Source organism: Chiloscyllium plagiosum, unplaced genomic scaffold (genome assembly GCF_037043375.1).
Source record: "Chiloscyllium plagiosum isolate Xiang-an unplaced genomic scaffold, Cpla_swu_hap1 HiC_scaffold_50, whole genome shotgun sequence".
In the NCBI taxonomy this organism is placed as follows: Eukaryota; Metazoa; Chordata; class Chondrichthyes; order Orectolobiformes; family Hemiscylliidae; genus Chiloscyllium; species Chiloscyllium plagiosum.
Window position 1 is genome coordinate 5,660,189 of NW_028270188.1, and position 24,616 is coordinate 5,684,804.

The 24,616-nt window shown below is 42.0% G+C and overlaps 1 protein-coding gene across 1 annotated transcript; it reads right to left on the reverse strand.

The window, feature by feature from the left end:
* Window positions 1–17,594: 17,594 nt before the first annotated feature.
* On the reverse strand, window positions 17,595–23,280 carry LOC148135241 (putative G protein-coupled receptor 139). The gene is made up of 2 exons (XM_087985044.1): window positions 23,214–23,280; window positions 17,595–18,481 (listed from the first exon to the last, which is right to left on the reverse strand). Exons 1-2 carry the CDS (start codon window positions 23,278–23,280, stop codon window positions 17,595–17,597), a joined length of 954 nt encoding a protein of 317 aa, XP_087841170.1.
* Window positions 23,281–24,616: the final 1,336 nt, after the last annotated feature.

The window sequence follows — 24,616 nt, forward strand, 5'->3', positions numbered from 1 at the left end:
GTTATGTTGAAGTGAACTGAAAAGAGAATCTTGCAGAATGTATCAGTAAAGACCTTCTGACTATTGGAATAAACTGCCAGAGAAAGTGGTCAGTGCAGGTAGAGTTACAACATTACGAACCATACATTTCCAGTAAGTGGTATCTCAGGAACGTCTACTCTATTTATTCACGTAATGCGCTCCTGAATCAAAAACGTCACACCTTCTCCCCTTTCACCTCTCTTCCATCCTTCCCATGACAGCGAAAACGCGAACATTGGAATTCCAGTCCTGTCCGTCCCTCAGCCAAATTTCTGAAATAGCTATGATGTCCCAATCCCATGTTTCCATCCATGTCCTGAGCTCATCCGACTGACCGGAAAGAGCTCTTGCATTTACATAAATGCAGTTGAATTCTTCAATGTGACTTTGTTCCCTGACTAACTCTTGTCTGTCTTTTCTACTTACTTTACACTTTTTTCTGAATCATAACCATCCTCACCTTTCTGTCTATTTTCACGTTACTTAGAAAGCACCCACTATATTTCTAAAAGATTACTTGCTCCCAAAATAGAACGAGTATATCTCCCTGCCAGGTTTTTGGTCGCTTTCTGGTTCAAGTGGAAACCTTCCTTTTTAAACAGGCCTTTTCGACCTCAAACCTTTCATAACGATCCAAGAAACTGATTTCCTGCACATTGACCTGCCTTTTCTTCCATTGATTTAAATGCTCTTCTTCGAACTTTGGAACAGACGTAAACCAGAGGTTACTACATTTTCTGGTCTACTTTTTAACCTTCGACATAATGTCTTGTATTCAGTCTGCAAACCTTTATCGCTTTCCCTGACCAAATCATTCCGCTCAATGCGTACAATTTCCAGCTTCTCACTCTCCCCATTGACAATATACTTAACTCGTTTTGAATCGTCAACAATCTGACGCCAGAAAAGCAACATACCATCATCGAGTTTCGTTCACTGTCACAGAATTTCTGTCTGTGCCTCTGATAGGAGAGTCCCAGTAACAATCATGCTTTTACGTTTTTAGAAAACCCATTGCACGTTTCATGTTTATTGCTTCAGATGTGACCTGCTCTTCTACATTCCTCTGAGAATCTGCCTCTTTCAAGAGGTAACTAAATAAGATATGTATTTGAGATAGGAATAGCCACAGGACACTTCTGAACTATCTTCTTACCTTCACTTGCAGTCAATTATCTGTCTGACGGCTCCTGCTGTGTAATAACGTCTCTACATTTAGGAATAATAACACTCACTGCCTCTCATATGCCCTCAGTGACACAAGCATAAAAAGAACAGCTGTCAATATCGGCTTTCTTATGAAAATAAGTTTCCATTCCTTTCCAACAGATATAAGATGAAGAATGCAAAAACTCAATAAAAATACACTTACAAATCGTGAAAAAAAATCAAACAAATTTGAACAAACGAAAAAAAGTTCTTCTAAAAATTATCCACCATTCGTTCTTTAAACTCCGATGAAAATAGAATTCCTTCACAGTTGTCCGTCAGTCGGCCTATCCACAATATCAGTATATATGTAAAAAACAATTCTCCTTACCTGGATCTTTTTTACATAATTACTTTTGTCAAAACTTACCCACAATTTATGTCAATCTCACGGGCCTATAGTTAAATGGTTTTTCAAAACATATTTTATAAGTGATACCAGAACATCAGCAACCCTCCAGTCCTCTGGAACGTTACCCAAGTACCTCGAATTCACAAATATCTCAGCAAGAGACCTAGCATTCTTCCTTGGCCTTCTCAGAGTCTGACCTTTTTGAAGTCCATGTGAATTGCTTAATGTCAGACTGTGTGTTGTGAAGGCTACAAACAGCACAGTCTCTGATCCGCTCTCAATCTGCAACATGGAGACCACAGCCAATGTCTTTTGCAGAGTCTGGACAAATCCTGGAGAGTCCTTTAAGAAGAGTTAGTCTCCCAGAAGCAATGACTCAATGATTTGTATTCGCCTGCATTCATTTTGATCAGCCGTGAACCCGTCCATGGTCCGCCAGCGCATCACTCTGCCTGTCAGCATGTCCGAATACATGAGGAAAGGCATCAGCAGTCCTGTCCATAGGGGAGGGGAGCGGACGGAGAGCAGTCTGACCACACTGTATCTCGGTCACTAAACCAGGCAAGAGCAAACGGACAACACTGTGTCTCTGTCACTGACTCAATGAAGAACAGTCGGACCCCAAGGTGTGTCTGTCACTGACCCAGGGGAGAACAGACAAATCCCAGTGTGTTTCTATTACTGATGCACGGAGAGGAAACTGGCCTTATTCTGACTCTGTCACTGACCCATTCGCCATTGCCCTGTAGGGTCACTATCTCACTTCAAAACGTAGTGATTTTAACTTGGGGTTGATTACGCAGTGCGTTCAGAGTGACCTCAGCTGGTCGAAGTACCTCAGCCCTTACTGTTACCGTCGCTATGCATCACAAAACAGCCAAACAGCAAACTGTGAATCATACGTTTGTTGTAGGGCAGATATATGACATTTGGTCCATTGAATCCACACCAGTAAATCAAAAAGCATCTGTCCAGACACCTTCTCACACGATCCCCGGAACACTGCGTTTCCCATGGCTAACCCACAGACCCTGCACATCGCTGAACAATATGATCAACAATTTTGAATGTTTTCATACTTGTGTCGGGCCGAACAATGGTACATGCCTTGTGTTATAACATTGAAGTAATTCATGCTGATACTTTCGTGGGTGGATTCTCAAAGGATGATTAAAGGAGAATAGAGGACCAGTGGGATATTTCTGTGGAAAAGAACATTCCGATCGACGCTGCTGATTCCTCCTCATCGCCACCTGAGCCATGGAGTTACCTTGCCTGACAGCCCTGGCCCCTTACGTTTGTCCTTTCGTTTCCTCCTTGTTCGGCATTCCCACACTGGGGCGGGCATCTTGGGACGACGTCACCGCGTAGATCTTTCCCTCTTGGCGCCACCCAGGTCATTGTGAAAGTGTCAGAAAAAATAACTGTAAATCACACAATACCCTATTATAGTCCAACAAGTAATTTGGAAGCACTAGCTTTCGAAACGCTGGTCTTTTACCAGATAGTTGTGGAACAGGAACATAAGACGCAGAAGTTATGGTGAAGGATTACAGTGTCACACAGTGTACTTAAAATAAACCTCAACTGTTGTCATGTCCTTCATCTTTTAGAATGGGTTTCAGGTTTTGTTTCATTAACATGTAAATTTGAGAGTCTTTTAAGTCACATTCTCGATATAACATAATGTTTTGCTAACAAAAAATGTGATTTCTCAGCTCAGACAATGTAAGGTTCAGATCCGTTTGTACTCCAATAGAGAGTCAGACTGTTTCCACTTCCAATGTGGAATTTACAAATATTACATACATTGATTGTCTGCAGTTTGTGCATTTTTGAGCAAATTAGAAAGAGTATGCAAATATAATTCTTCAAATAAAAATTCGCCCCATGCTCTAATGTGCATGTACGAGTGCATGTGAGAGAGACAGTTTGTGTATGCACGTGAGTCTGTGCACGTGAGTACGAGTGCACATGAGAGAGTGTATGTTGATGTGTGCACATGCTTAATAAAGAAAGTATGAGATTGTGAAGCAAGGATACGCAACAGAATTCTGTAGCGAGGTCAAGCAGACGTTATGACAATAAATGACAGGAAACCACGAAACAAACGTGGGACAGGGGCGTTTCTTCCCCGTCGGTGAACACTTCAGCGGTTAGGAACATCCTCTAGGGCGGATTTCGGGAGATGCAACAATGAGAGGGACCGAGCAGAGGCTGGCAGCCAAGTTCGAAATCAATGAGGATGGCCTCAATGGGGAACATGGGTTCATGTCACATTCTGGGTGACCCAACGACACTATTTCTCTCTCTCTCTCACACACACGCACACACACATACATACGCTCACACTCACGCAGATCATCTCTCTTACACACGCTGTTTCCTATACAAATATACATAAATCACCACCTTCTCACACACGCACACATTCTCACAGGCATATACTCCATCACATGTACTCACACGCACGCACTTTACGAAGCATGCACACACGGAAACACGCACTCTCTCACGCAAACTCGCACTCACACACACATGAAACACTTGATCTCTCTCCCATTCACGCACATTGACATATAAGTCTACGGGGTGAAAGAACAAAGAATAAAGGAAGATTCAGCATAGGAACAGTCTGCAATATTCTTCCCTCCAAGTCTGCACTGAACCAGTACCTCTATCTAAACCTGACACGTATTTTCTCAAGGGCTTTATTCTTTGCTCTGTGCCCATTCATGTATTTGTCGAGATAAATCTTAAGTTCTGCAAACGTGCCCGCCTCTAACACCTCCGATGGCACCGTGCTCCAGGCACCCACCAATCACTATGTACAGAACTTTCCAATGAAATCTCCACTTACCAGTTACACGCTGAATTTGATCTCGTGACCCCGAATAATTAACTCACCCCTCGATGAAAAAACTTCTTATATCCAAACTATCTATGTCTCTCAGGGTTTGGTCGACCTCAATTAGGTCCCGCCTCAACCTCCGTCTTTCCAATGCAAGGAGTCCTAATCTAATCAAACTTTCTTCATAGTTTGCGCCCTCCGTACTCGGTAACGCATTAGTGAAACTCCTCAGCATCGTTGCCAAAGTATCCACATCCGTTTGGTGTTGCGCGAAGAGAAAGTTAAGCAATATTCCAAATGTGCCCAAACCAAAGTCTTATGCATCTGTAATGTGACAACTCTTCTACTCAATACCCGTCCAATAAGGGAAAGAATGTTTTATGCCTTCTTGATTACTAGTCTGCTTTGCCACCTTCAGGGAACAATGGACCTGAACACCCAGATCTCTGTGTACATCAGATTTCCCCAGGAGTTCAGTTTGTACTTTTTGGGATCAGAGATGCACCGACAGAATCGAACAAATTTAGTCAATTTGAATTAATTTTTGAGCGCGAATTGAACCGTTAAAATTGATTCAGGAGAAATTGATAAATCGGCATTCAGAGACCACCCATTTGGACTATCTGTAGAGAAAGATAAAACAGAGCTGGAGAGTTGGCGAGACAGCATTAGAAAGTACCACGGCATACAATGAAACAAGATGCGGATGAGTAATCACAAAAGCTCGATATTGCAATTGGGGATAAGGTATTTGTGTTATTTCCAGTAACAAGTCGCCTTTAAAATCAATATTTTGTTGACCTTATTAAATTGATAAGAAATTGAAGGGGGTGAACTACTTGATAAGGACTCCAGACAGGAAGAAACCTCACAGGGTGTGCCATGTGAATATGTTCAAACGACATTGTGATCGGGAAGGAAAGCAAGAGGTGAAGGTGTTAATGATTACAGCACTTAAGGAAGAAGCATGTTCAGAGGATTCTGAATTGAACATTCCTCAAATCATATTGGATATTGAGGACGTTATCAAAAATTGGGATACATTATTGACTTACCTTCCACAAGAAAATCAAAATTACCTAAAATAGTTAGTACTTTCACATGGGGTGACATGCGGAAATAAACTGAGAAGAACTAATCTACTTATGCATGATGTAGTTATAGGAGATGCTGTTCCAATTAAACAACATGCTGATAGGTATATCCCTCTAAAATTAGCATAGGTTCAGAAGGATATAGAGCGCCTGCTCCAAGATTCATAATTGAAGTGAGTTATAGTGACTCGAGCTCACCCACAGTCATGGTGCCAAAGCCAGATGCTACCCAACGGTAATGTGTGAACTGTCGAAAGTCAACGCCGTTACGAAAACTGATGCATATCCAAATCCATGGTTGGAGAACTATGTCAAAGAAGCGGATAAAGCAACTTACATTTCTAAGTTGGACTTGCTCAGAGGCTACTGGCATCTACCACTTTCAGCGAGAACAAAGGCAGTTTTGGCTTTTGTAACGCCAAATGGACGATATCAAATCAACGTCATGCCATTTGGTTTGTACAACGCTCCAGCCACATTTCAGAGAGTGACTAATAAGCTCACTGCGAAATTACCCAACTTTGTGCTGTATATTGATGACGTGGTGATTTTAGTCACTCATGGAACGAATATTTATAGCATCTGTCAGACTTCTTCATTCGACTAGGGAAGGCAGGCTTGGTTTGTAAACCTAGCTAAAGGTGAATTTGACAAAGTTCAAGTCATCTTCCTGTGCCATGTTACCGGACATGGACAAGTGAACACGTGACATACAAAACAAAAGTAATTGGGAATCTCCCACATCGTCGACAAAAAAAAAGCGGTACTACAGTTTCTGGGATTGAATGGATTTGACCGAACGTTTGTGCCGAAATTGAACAGTGTGGCGACTCCTCTCATCAAAATGGTTTAAAAAGGGCAGGAAGTAGCAGTGGACAGCGGACTGTCACAAGTCATTTGATAGCTGAGATCTGTGTTAACCACTGCCAATTATTAGCCACACCGGATCACTAAAAGCCTTTCGAGTTGGCTATCGATGACAGTAATGTGGGTGTTGGGGCTGTGTTCCTGGAGGGGGATCACAAGGGAATAAAGAGACCCATCGCGTGGTTTTCCAAGAAGTTGAAAGTTCATCAACAAAGCATTCAACGGTGGAAAAAGAGAATTTCAGCTTGTTGTTGGCATAACAAAATTTCAGTGTTTATTTTATCAACAATGCATCTGACACAATTGTATGCACTGATCGCAACTCATTGATATTTTCGAAAAAAATTAAGGGCAAAGATTCCAGACTGTTTAGATGAATTTATTGTTGTTGCAAACATTCGATTTCACAATTGTGCATGTGACAAGTCGCAGAAGTGTAATTGTAGATGCGTTATCGACACGCAAATGAAACATGGAGTGGGAGTGCCTTGCCTTGACTTTCAATGCGGATATGCATGTTTGCATGTTTATAGTTAGCACAATGTATGTGTGCATTTAGACGACAAAATGGGTTTTGAAGGTTTTCAAATGAAGTCATCTTTTGGAATTGGTAGTTCATTTTTAAGGGGGTAGGAGACACAAAGATAGTCTCTTGTTCGTAAAAGAAAAGGGTTTTCTGACTTACAGACACTTCGCCTCCACCGCTCTGCTCCCAGGAAGACCAGTTCCATTCCTGAACAACCCAGATAGCCTCCTTCTTCAAAGACCGCAATTTCCCCTCAGACGTGGTTGACGATGCTCTCCACCACATCTCCTCCACTTCCCGCATCTCCGCCATTGAACCCCGCCCTTCCAATCTCCACCAGGACAGAACCCCACTGGTCCTCACCTACAAACCTACCAACCTCCAGATACATCGTATCATCCTTCGCAATTTCCGTCACATCCAAAGAGACCCCACCGCCAAGGATATATTACCTTCCCCTCCCCTATCAGCGTTCCAGAAAGACCATGCCTCCGCTTCTCCCTCGTCAGGTCCACACCCTCCACCAACCCTACCTCCACTGCTGGCACCTTCCCCTGCAACCGCAAGAAATGCAAAACTTGCGCCCACACCTCCCCCTCACTTCTGTCCAAGGCCACAAGGGATCCTTCCATATCCGTCACAAATTTACCTGCGCCACAATACACATCATTTACTGCATCCGCTGCACCCAGTGTGGCCTCCTCTACATTGGGGATACAGGCCGCCTACTTGCGGAGCGTTTCAGAGAACACCTCTGGTACACCCGCACGGGCCAACCCAACCGCCCTGTGGCTGAACACTTTAACTCCCCCTCCCACTCCGCTAAGGACATGTAGGTCCTTGGTCTCCTCCATTGCCAGACCATTGCAACACGACGCCTGGAGTAAGAGCGACTCATCTTCCGCCTAGGAACCCACCAACCACAAGGGATGAATGCAGATTTCTCCAGCTTCCTCATTTTCCCTCCTCTCACATTAGCTCAGTCCCATCCCTCGGACCCAGCACCACCTTCATGACCTGCAATCTTCTTCCCGACCTCTCCGCCCCCACCCCATCTCCGGCCTATCACCCTCACCTTAACCTCCATCCATCTATCTCATTTCCAATGCCCCTCCCCAAGTCCCTCCTCCCTACCTTTTATCTTAGTCTTCTTGGCACACCCTCCTTATTCCTGAAGAAGGGCTTATGCCCGAAACGTCGATTCTCCTGTTCATTTGATGCTGCCTGACCGGCTGCGCAATTCCAGCAACACATTTCTCAACTTTCGGTCAGCCTGTTTTATAAATGGAATAAAAAGGATTTTTGAGACCTTTCATTTATATATAAATGGATGAGATTTCATGTCAAATTGCTCATGCTTTAGTAGAGACCTGTTTAAATAGAGGGGAATTATCAGCTCTCGAACTAGTTGAGCTGAGCAGGTTTAGTTCAGATTGAAGTGGGAAGTTCAACAGGGAGCTCCATGGAAACGCTCCCTCTTTTCTGCCCTTCAACTTCAACCTGTAAGTATGTGTCCCATTTATACTAGGTTTTTAAGGGAGTTTGCTTATTTGGATTCTTGTGCGTATTCGGAAGAGTCTAATTATATCTAGTTGGATGCATTGAGTTCTGTAGGGGTTCTTTATTGTATTCTTTGTGTTTCATTGTGTAATTTTGTGATGTTTTTGACTCTTTTAAAATCGAGTAGTCAACCTAGTTATCTTACTCCGGGTAATTTTCACTGTGAACTTACCAAAACAAGTTGCAGAGTTAGGTCCCAGCCTGCCTTCTCGAGAATGTTTTGAGTTGTCTCCCCGAGTCCATAACACTTGAAATACCCGAAGAATGGGTCGGCAGACACTTCAATTGATACAACCATCAGAACAACAGAGAGCCCATTGCAGTGATACAGACACACATACTCACAAGCAAAAGGACACATACTAATACGCATACTGAAACCTACTAATATTCACACATACCTACACAGACACGGAGAATCAAATAGAAAGAAACACCGAGACACAGACACAGAACGAGAACACACATCAGTACTCACAGCTACGTGCAGACACACAGAAATATATAGGATAGGTATGCACTAGCCGATTCTTCCCTGATTTACCCATCTATTGCACCATATGTCAATCATCTCATTCACAACTTTTACAGGTGAAATTAGGATAAGGAGCTAGAACAGTCGCGTGATGCCCCAAGTGTCAGGGAAAGAGGTGAACATGTTTAACGTTCATTGGTCATTTTTACAATTAACAAACTCATACAGCAGATCCGTGTAAACAGTGGATGTCCATTTTTGTCACGGATTGATGATGATGGAGAGCAGTAGTGCTCTGCACCACAGCCAGAAACATCCCCTGTCTCCACCAACAACAGTCTATAGCAGCTGTGTGTTGTTCAAAATGTACTGCAGAAATTCACCAAGCTTCCTAACAGAGCAGCTTCCAGATCTATGGCTCGATAGTCCAGAACGCAAGGCATAGCAGATAGACAGGAACACCATCAGTTGCCAATTCAACATCAAGCCTCTCTCCACCCTTCCTCGGAAAAATATCTCGTTTGGTGAGTTTCTGAATATATTCTAGAAACTGAAAGGCGATTTCTTTGGAATGCAACAGATTGTGAAGAGGCAAAAATTGGTAGTGTCTCTGCTGAGAACGTGTTCCTGTGAATTTTGTAATCTTAAATACAAGGGCGCAATCTAGTGAGGTGCTGGAAAAACTCAGCAGATCATGCAGCTTCTCTCATGACAAATCAGAGTTAACGTTTCAGGTCTGGTAATTGAAGGGTCACCAGACACGAAACATTACATTTCATTTGTCATCAGAGATGCTGCTGGATATGTTGAGCTTTTCCACTAAGTTTTGTTTTTGTCTCTTATTTACAACAGCTTCAGTTCTTTCGGTTTCATTGATACAACGTCGGCGAAAGTGACAGATTATTTCTGACTGAGATGAGGAGACAACACTGGGTCTTTAATATTCTCTATCACTGAGGACTATGGGTGTTTCCTCATTGAGTACATTTCGGATTGGAATAGACAGTTTGGCGGTTTCACAGAGAATCAGCGGGCATGTGGAGTGGACAGGAAACTGAATTCGAAAAATAAAACCAACAGTAATTGTATTTACTGCCAGAGTAGCCTAAATGGTTTGAACAGGCTGCACAGTCTCCTCCTGATCCAGTTTCCTGAGCTTTCATTACTATTATGAACGCATGACCAATCATTGCAATATAGGTCCGTGAGACTATTGTTATTAAGTCTTTGCAGTCTCCACCCTCTAAAAAATGATCTCTGATTTACTACAGCAACAGCCCATTCCGATTGCTCAGACTTCATTACCGTTCTAATTTTATTCCATTCTTCTGCAGCGTCCCATCCTCTTTCGTTCGATGTTTTCTCAATATGGTCTGTGTTTATTTCAGTGGGAATGACATCTATCTGTTTCTCTTTCTGTGAGAGGATACATTCTCCAATACAACTCATTGATATACACAGATTTAACTGAAAGCACAAGCAACCTTTTTCCATGCATTTTACTCCCCACGACCTGATCAGGTGTACTCGGGAACTCTGTGGGAAGTTAGAGAAGTGATTGCTGGGCCTCTTGCTGAGATATTTGTATCATCGATTGTCACAGGTGAGGTGGCGGAAAACGTAGTGCCACTGTTTAAGAAGGGCGGTAAAGACAAGCCAGGGGACTATATACCAGTTAGCCTGACCTCGGTGGCGGGCAAGTTGTTGGAGGGAATCCTGAGGGACAGGATATACATGTGTTTGGAAAGACAAAGACTGAATCGGGATAGTCAACATGGCTTTGTGCGTGGAAAATCATCTCTCACAAACTTGGTTGAGTTTTTTTGAAGAAGTGACAAAGAAGATTGATGAGGGTAGAGCAGTAGATGTGATCTATATGTACTTCAGTTCGACAAGGTTCCCCATGGAAGACTGATTAGCAAACTTAGATCTCATGGAATACAGGGAGAAGTAGCCATTTGGATACAGAACTGGCTCAAAAGCAGAATACAGAGGGAGACGGTGGAGGGTTGGTTTTCAGACTGGAGGCCTGTGACCAGTGGAGGGCCACAAGGATCGGTGCTGGGCCCTCTACTTTTTGTCAGTTACATAAATGATTTGGATGCGAGCATAAGAGGTACAGTTAGTCAGTTTGCAGATGACACCAAGATTAGAGGTGTAGTGGAGAGCGAAGAGGGTTACTTCAGATTACAACAGGATCTGGACCAGATGAGCTGAGAAGTGGCAGATGGAGTTTAGTTCAAAGAAATGCGAGGTTCTGCAATTCTGAAAAGCAAATCTTAGCAGGACTTATATACTTAATGGTAAGGTCCTAGGGAGTGTTGTTGAACAAAGAGACCTTGGAGTGCAGGTTCATAGCTCTTTGAAATTGGAGTCGCGGGTCGATAGGATAATGAAAAAGGTGTTTGGTATGCTTTCCTTTATTGGTCAGAGTATTGAGTGCAGGAGTTGGGAGGTCATGTTGCGGCTGTTCAGGACATTGGTTAGGCCACTGTTGGAATATTGCGTGAAATTCTGGTCTCCTTCCTATCGGAAAGATGTTGTGAAACTTGAAAGGGTCCCGAAAAGATTTACAAGGATGTTGCGAGGTTTGGAGGATCTGAGCTACCAGGAGAGGCTGAACAGGTTTTGGCTGTTTTCCCTGCAGCGTTGGAGGCTGAGAGGTGACCTTACAGTTTTTCACAAAATTATGAGGGTCATGGATATGGTCAATAGGCAAAGTCTTTTCCCTGGTGTCGGGGAGTCCAGAACTAGAGTGCATAGGTTTAGGGTGAGAGGGGAAAGATATAAAAGAGACCTAAGTGGCATCTTTTTCACGCATAGGGTGGTACATGCATGGAAGGAACTGGGAGAAATTGAGGACTGCAGATACTGGAGATCAGAGCTGAAAATGTGTTGCTTGAAACGTGCAGCTGCAACATGACCTCCAAACTCCTGTCCGCAATACTCTGACCAATAGAAGGAACTATACCAACACCTTCTTCACTATCCTATCTACCTGCGACTACATTATCAAGGAGCTATGAACCTGCACACCAAGGTCTCTTTGTTCTGCTACACTCTCTAGGAACTTACCATAAAGCGTATCCTGCTAAGATTTGCTTTCCCAAAATGCAGCACCTCGCATTTATCTGAATTAAACTCCATCTTTGACTTCTCTGCTCATTGGCCCATCTGGTCAAGATCCTGTTGTATTCTGTCATCATATTTTAGATGTTTTACAGCACTGAAATTAGGTTGTTCAGCGTATGATTCACACTGTGGTCTAATCTTGTGTTCTCCATCTCGAAACCCTTCCAATTACCCATATCCCTAGTTTTTGATTTAAGACTGATTTAATTGCATGGAGTCTGCACATTTTCTACGGTGTCCATGTGAGTTACCTCCGGGTGTTCCGGTTTCCTCTTTCAGTCCAAAGATGTGCAGGTTGTGTGGATTGGCCACGCTAATTTGCCCATAATGTTGAGGGATGTGCAGGGTTGATGGATTACCCATGGAAAATATGGCGTTACAAGATATGACGGTTGAGACTGGGCGGAATACAGTTCAGAGAGTCGGTGTGGACTTGATGGAATGAAAGACCCATTTCCACAGTTTTGGGGATTTTATGATCCTATGACCCTTCACATGTGCCTCAATGGATGAAATAGACTATCACCTGATGCAATATCCACTTGGATTGTTCAACATCAGGTCTACTTTATCAAGGAACTTCGGATACCAGAGATCTGAAAGACGACACAGAAATTCTTGGTGAAACTCAACAGCTCTGCCAGAATCTGTTGGGAAAAAAGCAGCGTGAACATTTCGTAATCAGTAATTGTTCTTCAGACCTGAAGATTTATGATGTTGTCAGACCTACTGAGCTTTCCCCGCAACTTATGTTCTTGTTTCTGATTTACAGCATCATCAGTTCTTTTGTTTTTTTTAATTCCAAACTTGGTTCAATAACCCAGGAGAGGCAGCAGGAGTTATTGAACGATAGACATGCCTGATAATCTTGACAGATTTACTTTGAAGGACGATGATGTCCGAAAGAAGGCCAGCTTGTGATGGTCTGGCCCATGTACCTGAATTAAATATTTCCGTTCAGACATTGTTATTTTGAGGATCTGAACCAGTTTCAATGCTGGCTTTCGCAACACATCCATGTTGTTTCACTCTGCCAAACCAAGTGACGTCTTTATCTGCTGTAATGGATCTCTAATTCCCTGGAACGATATTGCAGTGTGATCGGTAAGTGACACAACACATAACCGTGTTGTACAAAATAAGCCATTCGGCCCTCGATGCCGTACTGACCTTCTATCCTCCTCTAAGATCAGGCTAACTCACATAACCTTCATTGTACTTAATTCCACGTGATGATCCAAGAGTTGATAAACTGGCCCTGATGTATCTGACTCGACTACCACTGCTGGCAGTGCATCCAACACAGTCACCACTCTGAGAAAAGAATCTACCTCTGACATCTCCACTAAACCTTCCTCCAATTACCTGAAAATTGTGCCTCCTCGTGATACACATTTCCATAATGGAAAAAAAAAACACGAGTCATCCACTCTATCTATGCCACTCAACATCTTGTACACCTCGATCAAGTCAGCTCTCATCTTTCTTCACTCCAGTGAAAAAAGCCCTAGCTTTCTTGATAAAACCCTCCCTCCAGTCCAGGCAGCATCCTGGCAAATCTCATTTGCACCCACTCTGAAGCTTCCACATCTTTCTGATAATAAGCTGACCAGAAGTGAAAACAAAATTCCAAGTGCGATCTAGCCTGGAATCTATAGAGCTGCAACATAACCTCGCGGTTAGAAACCTCAATCCCCCTGCAAATAAAAGTCAACAAACGATACGTCTTCTCAACAGCCCTACCAAATTTGGTGGCAATTTTTAAGGATCTGTGGACATGGATACCAAGAGCCCTGTTTTCCTCCTCACTGCCAAGAATCATCCTTTCAATCCTGTATTCCGTGTTCAGATTTTATCGTCGAAAGTGAATGAATTCATACTATTCCAGATTGAAATGCATCTGCCACTTATCTTCTCGGTTCTGCATCCTGTCAATATCCCGTGGCTACCGAAAACAAATCTCCACACTATCCACAATTTCACCACCACTCATGTCATCTGATAACTTACTAACTTACGCTTCCACTTCCTCGTCCAAGCCATTTGTAAAACTCACAAAAAGCAGAGGTTCCATAACCGATCCCTGCAGAACCGGAACACTTCAACGCCAAGGCATCAATGTGGACTTCAACAGTTTCCTCATATCCGCTTCCCCACCTCACCCCAGTTCCAAACTTCCAGCTCTGCACTGTCCCCATGACTTGTCCTATCTGACAATCTTCTTTTCCACCTATCCACTCCACCCTCCTCCCTGAGCGATCACGTTCATCCCCTCCCCCACCCACCTATTGTACTCTATGCTACATTCTCCTCACAGCCACCCTCCACTCATTTATCTCTCCACCTTCAGGCACTCTGCCTGTATTCTTGATGAAGGGCTTTTGCCCGAAACGTCGATTTTACAGCTCATCGGACGCTGCCTGAACTGCTGTGCTTTTCCAGCACCACTAATCCAGAATCTGGTTTCCAGCATCTGCAGTCATTGTTTTAACCTAGAATAGGGTTTTATCTGATCGCTTCATAATCCATGAAATTGTCATGACACATGTCAGATACCACGAGCAATTTTCGCTCACCTTGTTTGATGTGCATCTTTCGAGCTTGAGTAATACTAATGTTGGGGTCTGAAGCAGAAATTGAGGTATATGATGGGGTAGTGTATATCTTTAGTACCCTCTCATTCCCTGTCGATAAAATGATTAATTGTTTTAGCACGTGCCTCCATTGCCAACAGCCCCTCGAACTGTATCTCCATAACTTTCTGAACTAGCCCTGCCTGGTTTTTGAGAGTTTTCTCACTTTAAATAGTTAATTCTTTCATGATTTGTCTCACCCTCTGCCCGTTCTCATTCATACCCTGTACGTTCAATAAAAATTCACAAGGAACGGCATCGCATTGACCCTTGTGACAGCGTCATCCTTCTGGTGTCGAGTGAGATTTTGGCATTCCCCACATTTGGTGGCCCCAGTGGTATCAAATGGTTTGTACATCACGGCATTGGTTAACATGTAATACATTTGGTTCAATCGAACGAGAAATGTTCTGACGTTGGAATGCTTTACGGTATCATTTGACAACTCACCTTTGTCAAAACATTGAAGCTGGAAAAGCACTGCAGGTGAAGTAGCATCCAAGAAGCAACGCATTCGACGTTTCGGGCGGAAGTCCTTCAGTCGGAATGTGAGGATGGAGAACGGAACTTAAAGGCAAATGGGAGGGGATTGGGGAGCTAAGGGTAAAGTATCTTGGAAGGCAATAGGAAGATGGAGCTGGAAGTGATGTCAATAGGTCGGAGCAAAGATTGGATCGGATATGTTGGATGGAAGATGGATTAGTGGCACAGTTCTACAGGGTAGTGCTGAGTTGCAGGGTTGAACCTGGAATTCAGTGAGGGGAGTGAGAGTAGGAAACCAGAGAAATCGACGTTGATACTGTGGGGTAGGAAGATCCCTAGTGGAACCTGAGCCGTTCTTCAGCCAGAAGTCGCGTGGCTCGTATTTGGCGGAGGAGGAAGCTCGGAACCGGGCCAATACCTCTCACCTATGTTTAATAGTACTATTCCATGGACCGGTTTCTGTTAGGATTGACCATTTCTAATTCCCTCGGGGTTCTTCAGAGGAAGACGTATGTGGTGTGGGTAAGGCAAGTGAGAAGCCCACCTACAACGATTGTACTGGTGCACCCACTTCCAAATAACGTCCACACAGCTATTTTGCCCTTTCATATTATATAGCCTGTCGTCCGTGGAGAGGGTTGCAATGCATGCTGAAGGTGCATTCATCCGTTTTTCTACTTCTTTTTTGCAGGTCTGCCTGTAGACTGCAGATACACTAAGTCTCTACCAGGAGATGGCATGAACCTAGGCGCTAAAGTACGTTGAGTCATTATTTTGGTCTTTTCCCCCCTGGAAGGCATGTACCATAAAATGTGTTTTGTGATAACAACGTCTCTCATATATTCCTTTATTGCACCAATGTGATCTATGAAGGAACAGAATATTAAGGAGTTGATCTGGAGAATGCATCCTGTCACAGAAAGAGTGAAAGTTGGAACCATTGCCTCTGATAAGGCCATGTTGAGAAAACTAACAAGGTGGGGCAGCATCCAGAGAGAGCGGGGAATTGTGTGATGGAAATGAGCAAGGGAGACAATAATCATTGTTTTATGGGGTATTTCAGCAGAACTAATGGAAGTTAGAAAAGTTTTTTTAGCAATTGGAACAGGAGTGGTGCTGAAGAAGAAATGAAATGGTCTGTTATAGGGTGGAAGCTGCAAACTTTAAATGACAAAGATTTCATGGAAACAAATCTAAACAGATTGCTGACTGGTTCAGCAAGGAACACAAGAGCCCAGGAAACGAGCGGGAGAAGATGCGTTTATTCGATCTGTTCCATCAGTCAATATGATTGTGGCTGATTTCAGACTTCAAATCCAGCGTCCTCCCCATTTCCCATGACGCTTTGAGGTACCAGGAAGTTGTTGCTTTCAGTCTGAAATGAACTAAGTGAGGGAGCACCGACATCCTCAGCGATATCAAATATCAAAGACTCTGAGATGATTTGAGGAAAAAGGCGTCACCTCCTCTCATTCCAAATAAGCTTTTCCTTATCTTGAGATTGCGTCCACGTGTTTAAGATTGGCACACGTGCGGGAATAATTTCTCAGCATCTCCCCTATCAAGCCTCTGTCGTTCAGAATCTTATATATTTCAATGGAATCGTTTCTCAATTTTCTGATAACTGAGGATACGGACACATGGCATGCAATCTTGGCAGCAAATAGTGAAATTCTTTTATAATTTATTCATGATGTTTTGGCATTTCTGGCTGTCTGCTGGCTTTTGTTCCCCATACGTAGCAGGTCTGGAGGAAGCGGTGGGGAGTTGCCTTCTTGAACGGCTGGATTCCATTTTGTGCAGTGAAATACAAAGTGATGTAAAGGAAGGAGTACCAGGATTTTCAAACATTGGCACCTTTTAGAACCAAATGTTTGTTCAAGCTAGGTTGGTGAGTGGTTTGATGTGAAATTTTCAACTGGTGGTTTTCCTATTTATCTGCTGAGCTTTGCATTCCAGATAAGAGTGCTGTGTGTTCAGAAATTGTTTTGTATGGAATTTTGCTGTGTATCTTGTCTATGGTACGCACTGCTACTACCGGTGGTGTAGACAGGGAATTTGTTGCTGTGATGCTGAGCAAGCTGCATTGCAAGTTCATTCTCCCTAAATATTGAACGCACAGCTGCTCCATGTGGTTACACATTGCCTGTTTGGCTATTTTATTTTAGTTCAGATTGTTTACTTTCTTGCAAGCTTTCGTTTAAAAATAAACACACAACTGTGGATAACCTCAGCTGGATGGAGCGAACAGATGCAGGAAAACAGCAGGAGTCATTCCTTGCCCATTAAAAAAGGAGTATTGCCGTGTTTCGACTCCTTTTTATCCTTTTAGCCGTTTCCTCACGTAGACTCCTCGTTCCATTATTTGCTGCATCTAATCTTGTTTCTCATTTACCTGGATTTATTCGTTAATTGAATTATTTTTATAACTGGATATTTAGCAGCATACTTTATCTGGTCTCTGAACTTTTTCTGTGTCACCACATAAATAAATGCATTTGTGCAGCAGCTTAAGTTCCGCAGCATAAATACAATTAGTTCAAAGAGACGATAAACAGCATAATCCAATGAATAACCAGCATTAAAGTAATATAAAATACAGCCCAACCAGAGGAGTATGAAGCTGGCAGATATGGCAAAAAGTAAAATCACAGACTTCTTTCTGCTCTCTACCTCTGGATCGTTCTCTATTTTTCTCTGATTCCCGAATCCCTCACGCACCTTAATAGCCTGGAAGATGTGTCTGACAGTCAGAACGTTGAGAAAGAGAATAAAAATGAATGGGAACATTGGTGTTAAAAATTGTTCAAAATATCTGAAACTTATCCACCGACGGTCGTAATAATAACTGGACCAGACATGACAGTACCATTGAATGTTGTTGATAATCGTTCCAGGTTTAAATCGAAAGTACGTGGGAATGTTCTTTAAAGAAAAGAAAATACAGATGATTGCTAGAACTCTCATTGCAGTTTTCTTTGTGCAGTATGTAGTTTTCATCTGATGAAAACAAATGGCGACAAATCGATCGAAAGAAAAGGCAACAGTGAACCAGACAGAACAGTCAATGGTCAGGTGATGGATGACATTGATAAGACTGCAAACCGAAGTGATGCTCAGGAAACACCGTGGATAATAAAATTGTTGAAATCGGATAAGTACGACATAAAAAACAATGAACAGGAGGTCAGAAATTGCCATGGCCACCAGGTAGATGGTGCTGCATGTGGAAAGACCACATTTGCCCCGAGCTAAAATTACAATCACCACGAGACTAACTGTAAGAGAAAGGACAAGAAGAGATTTCAAGTTGCTGATGGAGCATTATTCATGCAGACTGGATGTAACCACACAAAGATGATTGTTGTACCTTGTAATATAAAGTTAAAGGATCTGAACCACATAACAGAAAACACGTTCTAAATGGATCATTTGCACTTGTAAAAGACATAGTGTAGAACATGATCAGCGGATTGCTCATGAAAACACGATCATGCTTTTTTGTGGTGTCGGCAGTGGTTGATTTAATATGTTTCATAGACTACACAGACTGGCTGGGGTTTCCCATATGACCACACCATCCACCACAAAGACAATTTGGATCAGTTAAGCAAAGAATGGGAGACACCCAACATATATGTGGATTGCAAAATTTCTGCATTTCGTTTTGAAGCCAAAGCTTGTCACTTATCAGACTAAACGAAATTTTATCTTACTGTATATTGGCACAGACCTCTTCCTTACCTAATGCATCATACATGGTGCTAACCATTGTGCAATCACAAGAAAATATCTTTTATTTGGAAATGATGGTGGAAGGAAATGCATTGCTGAGGCAGATACAGATTTTGGGGCCCAGTATATGACCCTGAATAGTTGCTGCAGCGATGTTCGACAGTTGAGATGATTGCATTCCAACAGCTGAAACCATTTTCACCTGTGGTCAAAATGAAACCAGGTGGAATGAGATTAGCAGAATTTAATCTCATTGAGTTCTTTGGTTTTTTTTTGAGGGCTGCCTTATTGTGAATCACTATTTGTGATTTGTATGTGAAAGAATTGAATCATTTTTCAGGAATTAAAATTTAATTGTAAAAATAGGCTCAATTGATAGATAAACAGAAAGCCAATCCTACTGTGAATGCAAGGCAAACAGTCCGAAGTGTGGTGCAAGACAGATTTAACATGTGAATATTGGGAAGGTCAGAGGTCATCGTCGAAAACACAACAAGCAAGTGACAGAGTTTGAGCTCCAGAGCGTCGGAATGTTTGCCATTATGACGCTAAAAGAAGAGAAATGCTTATAAATCAGGAAATTGGATTTGTAAGCTGTGAAGTGGCATGGATTATGGCAGATGGGTAGAGAATACACAGTGCTTTGTGATGAAATTACGGAAATGATATTTCCACTAATGATGGAGACTGCAACTGAGGTTCATTAATGTGAAATGCTCATTCAGGATTAGAACACTTCGTAAATGGAAAGGCTTAATTCGATGTGATGCACTTACAGTCATTGATTAGATATAGCTGTAATATTGCAGCTACTGAATTTAGTTATTTGTTGAAACAGACTTTTTTCTATTGATATTCGTATTTTTATTTTTATGTGTTGCCTTAAAACTGATTGATGCACCCAGTTCTCATCGAAAGCTCTTCCTCCTAAGGAATCCACACATCACAAAGTGTAGGGCAGCGATCGCTGAACAATTGACTGCAGGCAGATTATGAATTGCAGATTTAACAATTGTTAATCTTATTCTAACCAAATACAGATGGCATGTCATGACACCATTTTCAACTCTATATCCATACTTATTAATGTTCAGATAAGACATTAGTGTAGACATAGAGCTCAACTTGTCCTAATCTTGCTAGAAGATTAATCAGCATCAAAAACATTGCTGAATCAACATGATATGTCTTCATGGCATTTTGTTGAATGACCGTTGTTGGTCTCGGAAAACATTGCATCTCTTTATCTTCAATGGGACATTTCACTTTGTAAACTTAGCATCAAAGATAATTAACCAGTTGCGACTATTTTCCTATTAGCAAACCATTGTATATTTACAAACTGCATTGAGAACTTCATCACTGGATAGTACAGAAATGAGAAAGGTCATCCAAACGAAGCACTCACTCTTTCATATTCTTATGGTCATAGTTACCTTTGCAGTAACTCTGTCACTGGAATTGGGTGTCAATTCATTGACCCACATCCAATATAGGTCTACAGTAAAAGATATTCTTAGCAAAACTTACAATTAGAGTCACAGGTAGTCTCCTCTCAATGCTCCACACTTACGACAATGCTACATTTACAGATCTCCACAGAAAAGCAAGAATACTGTCTCATAAGTTTCTATTTGAGCGGTTACCCACACGCAGTGCAAAAAACAATGGAATATCCTCTTAGTACCATGTGGTCACTGGAGCCAGAGCATCTGGGCTGAAGTTCGTGATTCTTGTTCAGTACAATGACACAATCGGTAAGCAATTCAAATAGAGTCATTCCTGGAGATCGCGGGATAATATAGAGGGCCTGAAAGCTGCAGACAAAAGGTTTTTTTTATTTCAATTGAGAAGTTACACGACAGAAATGGTACGGAAATATTAACCGCAAACGCTAATATCACACATGAACAACTCATTCCGCCCCAGTCCAGTGCCCATTAAGTGAAGGGATAAATATAACCATTATTCATATCGGTGGATCAGCATTCAGACAGCACTCCATGTCAAGGTGTAAGATGCTCTGGGGAAGGAAAGACCAGACTTCAAGACACGATTATACTCTAAGACTCCATGGCAGAATGCTTTTGCCCCAGAACTCTCAGTCTAATGTGTTGTACTAACCTCTTGCATTATGATAGTAATCTGTGTTCTCTGCAACTTGCAGAGGCTTATTAGGTACGAAATAAAATTTATTTGACTAACAAGTCTCCATTTTCCTTCAACCATTTTGGAATGTAAGAAGACAGGTCATTATAGCATCAAATTGCCTAATGCTCTCCCGTGATGTAACAAATGCTGTGCCAGATATATCCCAGCAAGCACAGTTGATGTGGCAACCATGCCATTTGGACAAAACAGCAGGTCCCTGTATTCTTACTTCACTCTCACCATCAAGATAATCTCTACCCCTCAATTGCCTCAAAGCATTCTGGGATAGCTCAGCACCTAAATGTGATCTACAATAAATCACCTCACTTTAAACAGTGATTCGAAAAATATGAATCATTTCATCGAAGCAGAAGGAGCTGAACATGATGAACTGACCTGCGTGGGGTCAATGCCCAGAATGGTCATCCACACCCAGCACAGGTTTCGTCATAAACCAGTTCCCACATAGTAAACACAGGTGAGTCGTCATTCCTACTCACCTCTGCTTTCCAATCATTCTGAGAACAAGGAACATATGACGTTATTAAAAAGTAGATTGGCTCAAATCGGCCAACAAGATCTTGAACTACATCGATATAGCAAAGCAATTATAAGTGTTGGCATTCATATCTCTATATAAATTTGTCTGTGTGGTGTTAATCAAAATCACTGCTTGGACATATACGCCACATGAAAATCGCATTAATTCCCCACACCATGTGGCAAAGAGCGTAATTCAATGCAGGGTCGACAAACGGTACATATTATTTTAGCAGTGCGCTGCTGATGGATTAGAAATCAATTGGTGATCCTGATACGTTGTCCAACTCACCGATCACCTCAATTCGGAACATGAACACACGCAGCAGGGCTAAATTTTACCCCGTTTTGCCAGATATCCTTGAGTCTTATTGGAACCTTGGAGCAGTAAAATATTATGAAATATCTTAAATTGTACTTCAGTCACCCCAAACCGACTTCTCTTCCGTCATGGAAAATCTGTTGTTCCACACAATCACCAAAGAATTTAGTCCTCTGAATGGGGTGCAATAACAGGAATTTCTCAAAATTGACGGAGACCTGCAGTCCAACGTTTAACACGACGGTTTCACAGTGATTTGGTCTAAATTATATCCAGGATGTTCATCTCCAAAATTGCAGAACAAGAAAAATAACAGCGACGATAATAATAATAACAATAAATATAAACGTAAATTCAGATCCAAATACTGAGTAACAATCCCAATCAAATTCTCTTATATGCCATTCGTATAGACCGGTATCGTTTGGGGAACATCGAAATATAAAACAACAAAGGGAAAGTTGGGAAATATCTTGTTTGACAAACCTGTTTCTCCACTGTTGGATTGCTGTTGCCACCAAATTCAAGACCTCATTATTTTTCAAATTCGACTCCTCCCTACAGTACTGTGCAACCTTTTACAAATAACACTACTCACATGTCTTTTGTGGAAACAAGCAATCACGACATACTCATCATATTTGGAACCCTGTGCTCAACACCCCTCCCAGCAATCTGTCCACACATATATCATGGCCCCACACACCCACTGATTGATGAAAACACACAAGATGTTCAAAGCCATCTGTGCTGACACTCACTTATTATTTTGTAATGACCTTCTCAAACCAAACATTGCCCACCTGGCATCTGCTCTCCCATTTCGAACAAAATACCTGATAGAGATCCACCAACAAAATACCTTTGCATCAAGGAATTCGAAACACCTTACTCAGAGGTTCCTAAGATCCGGTCGTTACAAGAACCATCTAACTGATAGTAGGGTTTGAACTACCACGGAGAGAGATCGGTCTTCCTCAACACTCTCTCGACCAGCCAGGGCCGGTGCTCATTCAAACTCCATCAGTGTGGCCTCAGTGCCAACCCATTCTGCGCGGTACAGAGAAACAGGCAATGCTGCAAATTACTGAGGAGCCTCCTAATCAATAAACTATTCACTTTAAAATCAGAAACTGGGGATATTGTCATCTGCCATCGGTATTTGCCATGCAAAATGGAAAGGAAATAACTATTAATCATAGAGTGGAAATAAGTATGATTTAATGCAAAGAATTGTAAAACTGAATTGTTTCAAGACTTACCAGGAATACCAAAAGTGGCAAAGACGGTATAGTATAGTTTTTCGATCATTATCCTTGGAACATACATTTTGCTGTTTGTGAAATAGCCTCTGATGTCCTGCTGCTGAGAGTCTATCTGAATTGGAGAATTACCTGGCGCTGACACAGATCAAAAGATAATATTTTATATCATGTGGTGGCCCACTGGGAAACATTGAATTTTTATCCAACATTTTGAACAAACAATTTGTGACAGAAGGTTTATTTTAAATTTGTGATGTCATTAAGATTTAAGCCTGTAATTGAAATACCCCAAAGACTAGATTAATCTGTTCCTGTTAGATCACAAATATTAATTGTAAATCTTCTTCAAACTTCAATGCTTGTATAAAATCATATGCAGTTCATCCCAGCAATACCAAAATATTTTTCGATATTCTTTTCAGTGACGGCATTCATTTTGATCAGGCTTTACAGTCATTCAAAAGTTCGTGCGGTGAAGCTTTTTAAGAACTGTTCTCCTACATATTGTTGTATCCCTATTTTCCTTGTTAATCCAATTTTACAACACATTAGGGAAATTCTATCTGTGAATGAGCACTCTCAATCAGAACCTGAAGCTGATAGAAACCACAACAGCTGGAACGTGTACTAAGTGATATAGTTCGCAAAATAAATGCAAAACTTGACAGAAAATTATTTAGACCATTGACTTCAGAATCCAGAATGACAGAATGATACATAATGCAAGTGACCCTGCGACCAGTCGTGTTCATTCCACCAAAATGATCCTAAATCTACATTAATCCCACTTTCCACCACTTGACTTGCATGTTATGACATTTCAAACGCTCATCCAAGTAATTGTAAAAGTGGGTATGTTTTGCCATCTCAAACACCCTCCCAGACAGTGCATTTCTGTGGACGAAACGAATTTCACTCATGTTCACTCTAAACCTTCTGCCTTTAGCTTAAGATAATGAAAACTTGGTCCTGACACTTGGACTGAGAGAAACAACTGCTTTGGATTCACACTGTCCATGCCCCTTATAACTTATACACCTGCTCTAGATAAGTCACTCCGAACTTATCCACCCTCCCTCTGCCCAGATATATTGTTGCAAACTGAGCACCATTCTGGTGAATCTCCTTTGCACTTCCTCCAGTGCAATCACGCCCTTCCTATGGTGCAGTGTCCAGAACCACACATAATTCTCCAACTGTGGATTAAACAAAGTTCTGTACAGCTTCAAAATGCCCTCTCCTTTTATAATCCTCCCACATTTCTGATGAAGGTATTATGCCCGAAAGCCGACTTTCCAGTTCCTCGGATACCGTCTCATCTCCTGTGCTCTCCCAGCGCCACACTGTTTGACTCTGATCTCCAGCATCTGCAGTCCTCACTCTCTCCTTATAATCGAAGC